The sequence below is a fragment of the Hypomesus nipponensis genome, chromosome 10 (genome assembly GCF_054491055.1).
Source record: "Hypomesus nipponensis isolate SF chromosome 10, ASM5449105v1, whole genome shotgun sequence".
NCBI lineage: Eukaryota > Metazoa > Chordata > Actinopteri > Osmeriformes > Osmeridae > Hypomesus > Hypomesus nipponensis.
Window position 1 is genome coordinate 17,159,973 of NC_140370.1, and position 10,028 is coordinate 17,170,000.

Sequence of the window (10,028 nt, forward strand, 5' to 3'; positions counted from 1 at the left end):
CACCCTAGCTGCCCTGGGGACACCTCCCAGGGTGGAGGGGTGGAGTCTAGACACCTGTTGTGTTACTGTTACACAGACAGAAGAGACCGGGCACACACACACACACACCTACAAGAACACACTTGTCCATATACAGACGCCTGGGTGTGGCTGCAGACGTGAACAAATACGCACACGTAAACATGTAAACAAACATACAGACACGTAAACATGTAAACAAACATACAGACACGTAAACAAATACCCTTGCTCTGATTGGGTTTACCATAAAACGTGCTCCACCTGTTCTTCAGTCAACAGAGTGTTTAATAAATAACAACATTAAAACCAGGACATTCTGCTCAGTTAAACACAATGGATATTCCTTATCGATATACATCGTATTTATAATAATAATAATGATGATGATGATAATCTGTGGTTTGTAACGGAATGAGATTTTTGTATACAGTCCAAACCAGGTGACAGAACAAGTTTTACAACAGCGAGGAAACAAATAGTAGAGATGCTGTTTATACTGAGTCCAGACTGAGGAGGAGGGGAGGCAAGAGGAGGGGGGTAGGAGAGAGGAGGAGGGGAGGTGGAGGGGGAGGAAGAGAGGGAGGAGGGGAGGTAGGAGAGAGGAGGAGGGGGAGGAAGAGGTAAGAAGGGAGGGGCAGGGGTTGGAAGAGGAGGGGGAAAGGGAGGGCTGAAGACAAGGGGAGGAGGTGGAAGGTGGGGGGAGGAGGAGGGGGGCGTGTCTCCCCTAGTCCATGAAACCCCCGTACCTCTTCTGGATTTCTCCCAAGACCCCCTCCCCCCCCTCCTCCCAGGCTCTCTTAAGAACCCCCCCGGACCCCTTGGTATCCTCCAGCCACTCAGGTCGCCCCACCCTCCTCATAAACCCCCCATAGCGCTTCTTCAGCCCCCGCCCCGCCCCTTCCTCCAGAAGCCCCTCCCCCAGACCCAAGTCTCCACCCCCTCGCCTCATGAACCCCCCGTAGCGCTTAGACTCCTCCCCCGCCCTCAGCCCCGCCCCCTCTGCCTCAGCGTTCAGGATCTTCAGGATCTCCAGGCGGATGTTGTCTTCCTGTTCCTGGCTCTTCCCATCGCCGCGCGCCCCTCCCTCCTCCGCCGCCACGTTCGAGTCACCACCCGTTGCTGCGGGAGACCGCCTGGTCATGAAGCCGCCGTAACGCTTCATGAAGCCGCCATATTTCTTCACCAGCTGGTGCTCTGCCCCCGCTGCTTCCTGTTTGCCGTTGTCGAGGGCAAGCACGTCTTCCTCCAATAGGACGTCTTGGCAGAGGCGGAGCTTCAGGGTGTCCAGGCTGCCCTCGCATTCTACTGAGCATGTCTGGATGAGACAGGAAGTAGAGGTCAGGGGTCAATGGGAAGCATCACTTGGAGTTAATAAAACCACAATATTGTCCTAATCCTAATGATCTGTTGTCACATAGCCACACTTAGGAGAATCGGCAACTCAGTCTTCCCCAGATGCCGCGAACATCTAGAGTCATCAAACTGTGATTGAATCAAAATATAAAATATCTGCAGTGAAAGCTAAAGCGTAATGGTTAAGGTTATAGTTCAATGCCCTCTGGCCATGGCTTTTATTTCACGGCCCAGTGGTGGGGCGTGACCCTATCATGCAGGAGCACGCCTGGGTTAGCATTAAGACCTCTGGCGTTGTAAACCCCCCCCTCCCCGCCCCCCCTTCACGCTCCAACCTGCGGCCCGCCAGGAAGAGGAAGGATCAGAGACGCTGTGATTCTGCCCTCTCGTCTGCTCTCATCGTCTGTTCATCCATCTAATCATCCTACCATCCATCATCCGTCTGGCCAACCACCATCCATCCATCCCTTGGTCTGTCTAATCTGAGTGACGGTAAACGGAGAGTAAGGTGTGTCTCTCTCTACCTCTCCCTCTCTACCTCTCTCTATATAGCTCTCTCTACCTCTCTCTCTCTCTGCCTCTCCCTCTACCTCTCTCTATATAGCTCTCTCTACCTCTCCCTCTCTACCTCTCCCTCTCTATATAGCTCTCTCTACATCTCTCTCTCTACATCTCTCTCTCTACATCTCTCTCTCTACATCTCTCTCTCTAAATCTCTCTCTCTACATCTCCCTCTCTATATAGCTCTCTCTACATCTCTCTCTCTACCTCTCCCTCTCTATATAGCTCTCTCTACCTCTCCCTCTCTACCTCTCCCTCTCTATATAGCTCTCTCTACCTCTCTCTCTCTCTGCCTCTCCCTCTACCTCTCTCTACATCTCTCTCTCTACCTCTCCCTCTCTGTATAGCTCTCTCTACCTCTCCCTCTCTACATCTCTCTCTCTACCTCTCTCGCTCTCTCTACATTTCAAACCCTTTCTTTATTTTCCTTTGTCATTCTATTGTGTCCTGAATGTTTTCTGCCTATATCTTGCTCCCCCTTCCCTCTCTCTATTTCTCTCTCTTCCCCAATTCCACCATTAACCCCCCCCTCTTTCTATCCACTCCTTTTCAAAAGAAGAATATGCTCATGCTGTAATTCTGTTCGTCTAACGGGGGTTCGGGTAAAACGGGGCAGCAGATAAAGCAGGGCCAAGTTAGGCTTCAGCTGCCGTTACGTGAAGCTCGAACAGAACTTGTTAAAAAGCCTGTTATTCAGAGCCGGCAGTAAAGACGGGATAATTAACTATTGTCTTATTTTCTTGTTATTCTGCCCTTGCGGTCTATAAAGTCAATCTCTACTGATTTTTACCATTAAAGTGTGAAAAATCCAATAAGCAAAGTCAAAATCTAACAAGCTCTTATATTTTATTTGTTTTCTAGACGCGTGAAAATCGCTCCATCAACGTTGATGGCAGAGATTCCAACAAGCGCTCGAGGAGAATTAATGGGGAGGAAAATTGAAACCGAGGACCCGCCGGCCCGCAGCCGTTCTCCTATCGCCCCCTGGAGGCAGGGAATCCCCTTAATCAGGTTTAACTCTGTCTCACATCTGTGTTCTCCGCGTGGATGTGGATGCTACTTAGTTAAGTCTTTGTAATAACGACTCATCCTTCTCACGATCACACCCAGGACGCTAGTCACTCACTAATTCAATTAAAATCCTAATTTAATCGACCGGGGTATTTATGAATTGTATAACCTCTAGCAACTGAAGAGCAGAAATATCTTCATAACATTTTAAGAGGAGACTTCACAGGCTTCAAATCAAGGAATAAAACCAACTAGTTTTACGATAATGAAACGGTTACTTTAAAAAAAAAAAGATTCGATTGATAAAATGTGCATAAAACTTAGAGGCCAATTTAAAATATTTTTACGTTTTTGTTTTTTTTACAAAAATTAGACGGCAGCTTCAAGAACGTTTTCTAGGAACGCCGTCCATTTTCAGACTGACGGTTCAAAGCGCATAACATGCAGTAGAAAATAACAATGTTCAGTTGAGACGATCACCAAAAAGACAACAGTCTACAATAACCAAATAAAAAAAAGTAAGAAAATGTCTATCAATTTCTGAATCAAATTCAAAATATTTTTTTTTTAATTAAGAAGAAAAAAATTGTTTCCAAGATAATTGATCTATCTAGAGCTTTGAACAAGAGAGCAAAGCTTGTGCGTAATTTGGTGAGGAAAGACGCGGGTGTAAATCACGCACTGGGACTCACGGGTGAGAGCAGCAGCCTGTAATAAGGTAATATGATGAGTTGGGGGTGATTTGCTCCTACCCTGGGGGTGATGTTTGCTTGTTGTCCCAACAGGCGGTACACACAGAGCGCGCAATCTCTCCCGCAGTCCGCTCCAACCGCGAGCGCAAAACACGCGCCCATCACCAACATCCAGAGAGAGCTACCTGGTCGCGCCATGGACTGGAGAAACACAATGAGATCAAATAAGACAGTTAAAATTCAGTTATATAAAGCCTTGTTAAAACAAGCCGTGTTATTTTCCATGCAGCTGACATATATCTTGCTTGGAATTATTCTCTCAACACAATATTTTATTTTACTTTATCAAATTTGAGTGAAGTTGGCTATTCTTGTATAAATCTATTATTAAGTGACATTGATAAACCGTTGACTTGACTAACAACTAGACGGACACATCTATTACACTTGCCTTTGTGTTAGTTGGGGTTCAGTCAAAGCCCTCCGGAGTTGAGCAGGAACTGTTGATGGTCAGTCGTCGCACCAAATGTATTTCCACCCGGTACCAAACAGCCCAAGCCACAGAACAGTCTCGACCGAGCCAATCAGCTTTCAGTCAAATTCGCACGGATGAGCGACCTTGTGAAGCACGACGCGTGAACCCTGTACGACGGTTGCACGAGTCAGAGCGGAGTCTAGCTAGTGCTGGCTGGTGGATCAGGTTGAATGGTATAAGTACGGTCTGGGACGTCATCTTGACTAACGGCTTTGTCGTCAATTGGGAAATCCTGACATACAGGGTCTGACGCAATGACCTCAAGTGAGTCAGACCTTTATGTGTTTTTTAGGTTGAGTTGATGAGCATGGATAGCAGATGTGTGAGATAACACGGTGTAAAGCTGCTGGTGTGTGAAGGGAAGTCCAATAAACCCTTTATTGGCTTTTTGGCAAAGTTGCCTATCACAATTTTAAAATGTAACCGCATCGGCGGACTCGGAACCTAATTTAAGAGATTATCTTGGCCGAGCATCGCGGTTAATATACTGTGTCGTCAAACAGGGAAGCTAATTTGAAATATTCCTCCCTGGAAAATGAGAAGGAGTGGAGATAAGTGCAGGCTTTGATGAGCTTGTTCAATATCCATGCTGTAGTGTTTGACACACACACACAGACACACACACACACACACACACACACACACACACACTCACATGCTCGATTCAAACACACATTTCTTCTCACTCTTTCCTCTCTTCTCTTTCCTCTCTTCTCTTTCCTCTCTTCTCTTTCCTCTCTTCTCTTTCCTCTCTTCTCTTTCCCTCTCTCACTCTTTCTCTCTCTCACTCTTTGTCTCTATAGAACACCCCCACACTTGCCTCCACCTCGTCACCAGAGTTGTTACACCAAATGAGTTTCACCCAGAGACTGGAGGAGGAGTGTGAGGACAGAGGCGCAGTACTGGAGACATTTTCTTCCGACACGACGTCTAGACGTTCTATAGAGACGCTCCAGTTCTCAGATATCCAACTCTGACCTGGCACCCTTACTGACCATGCACACACACATGCATGCACACGCACACATTTAATCATTTAGCAGATGCTCTTATCCAGAGCGACTTACAGTAAGTACAGGGACATTCCCGTCGAAGCAAGTAGGGTGAAGTGCCTTGCCCAAGAAAACAGTGTCATTTGGCACGGCCGGAAATCGAACCGGAAACCTTCTGATTGAATAGCCCGATTCCCTAACCGCTCAGCCATATGACCCCCTATACACACAAACACGCGCATGCACACACGCACGCACACACACACATACATTTAGTCATTTAGCTCTTAACCAGACCGACTTAAACACACTCACACGCGCACAAACACACACTCACACGTGCACAAACACACACTCACACGCGCACAAACACACACTCACACGCGCACAAACACACACTCACACGTGCACAACCACACACTCACACGCGCACAAACACACACTCACACGCGCACAAACACACACTCACACACGCACAAACACACACTCACACGCGCACAAACACACACTCACACACACACAAACACACACTCACAAACACACACACACACAGACAAACACACACTCACACACACACAAACACACGCTCACACGCGCACAAACACATACACACACACACACACACACACACAGACAAACACACACTCACACACACACAAACACACACTCACACGCGCACAAACACACACTCACACACACACAAACACACATACACGCGTACAAACACACACACAAGGTTTATCTGCTTGTTAAGAGCTGAATCAACACAACACCATCCCTGGTTTTAATTAAAGCTGTCCAGTAGAAGTTGTTAACTGTCTTGTTTGCGTTGAGAATTATTTTCTCAGGAAAGAAGAGAAGCTTGCGTTTGTAAAGAAGATAAGACTGAACTGCCAGTCAGTCAGTGGTTTAGTTTTCTCAGTTCATGGCTGTCTGTTTGTTTTTTCCAAGTGGCTGCGCTGTACATACACTTTGAGATAGGAGGGAAAAAAGAAGAGGAAAGAAAAGAAAAGGAGAGCAGAGTTGGAGAGAGGAGAGGAGAATAAAGGAGAAGAGAATAACTCCCAGTTTAGCTGAATCCTTCCATCCATCGAGTCCACAACCAAAGCTGAGCTTGGAGAGTTTGACTCCTATTGTCTAATTTTAGCCAGATGAGTCAAGATGGCCTATTTCAAACCACCCCTCTTAGCTCCGGGGGAGGGAAGGCTAACCAGAACAAGATAATGTTGTTTGTGATGAGGGTGATGTAGATGATGATGGTGATGAAGGCCTAAAGGAGTCTCCAGATTGTGCCTCTCTCTGGGCATGAATGCATTTCTCTCCTCCCACTCCTGCACCCCAGTCTGGTGATCGACTATCATCCTTCTCTGCTCTGACAAGATGCAGGGGGGATATTTCGCTCTCTCTCTCTTCTTTCTCTCTTTCTCCACATCTCTCCATCTCCATCTCTCTCCATCTCTGTCTTTGTCTTTATCTGTGTCTCTCTCCATCTCTCCCTCTTTCTCTCCCTCCTGTGGTAATAGCGGTTATTTCATGAATGTTCATGTTCATCAGCTGCTGCAGGGTGGCAGATAAACCCCAGAAAAACAACAACATGTTGTCTCATGATCCTCTCTGCTCCCCCCCCTGTAAGTACTGTGGAAACATCTGAGTGTTGATAGGGATCGGGCTGAAACTTACAGTCTCTTACTTGATATTGAGTAGTAACTGTGTATGTGTGGTGCGTGTGTGCGTGTGTGTGTCCATAATGGGGTTGAAGACTCAGGAGATGAAGGTAAAGAGGAGGCTATCTGAATGAGGCTGGATCTCATTATACTGAAGGAGACTTCAAAGACAACATGCCACACAATACAGCCCTCACCTCATACTCCCCCCAGAGAAACGCCCCTTACACACACACACACACACACACACACTACACCCCCCACACAGACACACACACTACACACCAACATTACCCATGCCCCCCCCACCACACACACACACACGCACACGCGCACGCACACACACAGCCTCAGATACTAAACTGACTCCCCAAAACCTGTTATCCCTCCTTCACTCTGCCCCTTTAACACTCACACGCTCTACCACACACACACACACACACACACACACACGCACACACACACACGCACACACACACACACTCCCTGAGAGGAAAGGAGAAGACAGGGACAGAAAAAAAATTTCAAAAATTTTTTTTTGAGTGAGACAGGAAGATTGAGGCAAGAAGAGAGGAAGAGAGATAGTAAAGGAGAGAAAGATTGAGGGAGTGAATCAGAGACTAAATGAAAGAGAAAGAGAGAGAGGAAGAGAAAGAGACAGGAAGATAGAGACAAATGACAGTGTCCTGGTAGTTCCTGTCACTGATCTCTAATCAACGCATCACGCTCAATTTGTTAATCTGTTAGTTAGAACCAGGGAGATAGAGGGAGAGTGGGGGAGGGAGAGGGGGGAGGGAAAGGGGGGAGGGAGAGGGGGAGGACACACACACAGCTATCTGGGTACTGCTACCCTGCCCTCCCCCCCCACACACACACACAGCTATCTGGGTACTGCTACCCTGCCCCCCAAACCCACACACACACACACACACACACGTGCTAAATTACCACTTTGTTATGGTGGTGAGATTATAAGGCTGGCATGTTCTCCTGAGGCCCCCGGCCCTCCAGCCATGTGTGTGTGTGTGGGTGTGTGTGTGTGTGTGTGTGTGTGCCTGTGTGTGTGTGTGCATTCTTAGCAACAGTTCACCTGTCTCTCTATCAAACTGATTCTGTTATGCCTCTGTCCAGCTTGGTCCGTCACTGAAATCCACCCTGAATGAAACCATCATTCACAGCACCGGTTCCACGTGAAAGGGCATGCTGGCTGGAGTCTGAAGGAGATGGTCTGGTCCAGGTGTTTCCTCGTCGTGCCGCACCGAGACAGCGTGTGCTTGACATGGGTCCATGTCTGTCAAGACAGACATGTGTCGTCGGGGAAGGACTGTGTGATTACATTAGCCTTTTCCTGCTCATACATATTCAGTCAGGCTGACGAGATGTGGAGGGAGAGAGACAGAGAGAGAGAGAGAGACTCAGAGACAGAGAGAGAGAGAGAGAGAGAGAGAGAGAGAGACAAAGAGGGAGAGAGAGAGAGACATAGAGGGAGAGAGAGAGACTCCGAGACAGAGAGAGACACTTAGAGAGAAGAGAGAGAGAGAGAGAGAGAGAGAGAGAGAGAGAGAGAGAGAGAGAGAGAGAGAGAGAGAGAGAGAGACTCAGAGAGAGAGAGAGACATAGAGGGAGAGAGAGAGACTCAGAGACAGAGAGAGACACTTAGAGAGAAAGAGAGAGAGAGAGAGAGACAAAGAGGGAGAGAGAGAGAGAGAGAGAGAGAGAGAGAGAGACTCAGAGAGAGACTCAGAGAGTAGAGAGAGAGAGAGAGAGAGAGAGAGAGAGAGAGAGAGAGAGAGAGAGAGAGACTCAGAGAGAGACAGAGAGAGAGAGAGAGAGAGAGAGAGAGAGAGAGAGAGAGAGAGAGAGAGAGAGAGATTCAGAGAAAGAGAACTTTGTCATTGGTGAAGAGGCTTCTTGAGAAACAGCAAACCCCATAATTACCCATCTCTCTCTCTCCCCCCCATGAATAACAGAACATTCTGGAAGATGTCACTTTTACCGCCTGCAATCACTCCTGATAGAGGAATATGCTAATAGGGAGTTCCATTAGAATCTCTGTCGATTATCAGCTCCTCTTAAGCCAGCTCTCTCTCAGAACCAAGACGGAGAATCCTGTTCCACTTTCTACTCTTTCCTGTCTCTATTCTATTCTTTGGTCACTTCTCCTGGCTGATTAAAAACCTCCCGTCGTTCATTAGGATTTTTTATTAATTTGATTCTTAAGATCAATCAACAAAAGTAAAAGAGATGTTACTGTGACAACTATTTACCATGAAACTTAGTCACAACAAAAAAAAAAGAAAAAAAGATGAATGTTCATTACAGGCTCCTAACAGGAGTCAAAGTGAATAGAAGGTCATAATCTTGGACGCAAGCTGAGGTGATGACCTCAGACATAGCTTTCATTTCATTTGATTTACCTGTTAATTAAACAAACAGGTAAATAACCTTCACACAGACACACACACAAGAGTTAACCTTCGGCCGAATGTCAGTCTGAACAATAAGGATGCCGCCCTCCATAACCAGAGGTCAAAACTTCATCGCCTGCAAAAGGTCGCTATCATTCTGGCTCAGCCAATCACAGTCAGGCCAAGACTGGCTCAGCCAATCTCAGTCAGGCCAAGACTGAATGGCCAGGCTGAACTAATCTGTTTTTTAAATGAGAGTGAAAAGTTTGTTTGCTGTTGCACTTCTTGTGGAAGTTTTATAGTTGGAATCCAACTCTCTCTTCCGGTCATACCGGTACTTCTCCTCGCTTCTCTCTCTCTCTCTCTCTCTCTCTCTCTCTCTCTCTCTCTCTCTCTCTCTCTCTCTCTCTCTCTCTGTCTCTGTCTCTGTCTCTGTCTCTCTCTCTCCCCTGTCCTCCCTCCTCTCTCTCAGCATTAGATAAACAGTGTTGTGTTTCACAGACACTCCAGCAGTCTGGTAATGCATCCTGGTGTCACATAAGGTCCTGGGTGCTTTTGGGGCGGAATTTGGGTTCCCTGAAAATTGGACGCTGGGGCCAGCTGCTCTCGTCCAATCAGATGACCAGGAGCTCATCACAGCGGGAGAGATTGAGGAGAGGAGCTGCCCTGAAGCACTTAGCGATGGATGGTTACCAGCCACACTACGGACCGACGGAGAGGCAGACATCAAAAGCAGAATACAACAGAGGCTCCCAAAAACAAAAAGTGAGTAAGTGTAGTGTGTGTGTGTG

The 10,028-nt window shown here is 47.2% G+C and overlaps 1 protein-coding gene across 1 annotated transcript; it reads right to left on the reverse strand.

Annotated features, from left to right (window-relative positions):
• Nucleotides 1-745: 745 nt before the first annotated feature.
• penka (proenkephalin a) lies at nt 746-3,836 on the reverse strand. Its single transcript, XM_084708181.1, has 3 exons — nt 3,699-3,836; nt 1,135-1,336; nt 746-1,101 (listed from the first exon to the last, which is right to left on the reverse strand). The coding sequence occupies exons 1-3, from the start codon at nt 3,834-3,836 to the stop codon at nt 746-748; spliced, it is 696 nt and encodes a 231-aa protein (XP_084564307.1).
• Between the last annotated feature and the right edge of the window lie 6,192 nt (nt 3,837-10,028).

What these genes read in the sequence shown, in the direction of transcription:
- penka (XM_084708181.1), bottom strand. Translation starts at nt 3,836, where the DNA reads ATGGCGCGACCAGGTAGCTCTCTCTGGATGTTGGTGATGGGCGCGTGT. An exon ending in AAGCAAACATCACCCCCAGG is followed by an intron (nt 1,337 to 3,698) that starts GTAGGAGCAAAT and finishes TGTCTCATCCAG; the next exon opens with ACATGCTCAGTAGAATGCGA. An exon ending in GCGGTCTCCCGCAGCAACGG is followed by an intron (nt 1,102 to 1,134) that starts GTGGTGACTCGA and finishes CGGAGGAGGGAG; the next exon opens with GGGCGCGCGGCGATGGGAAG.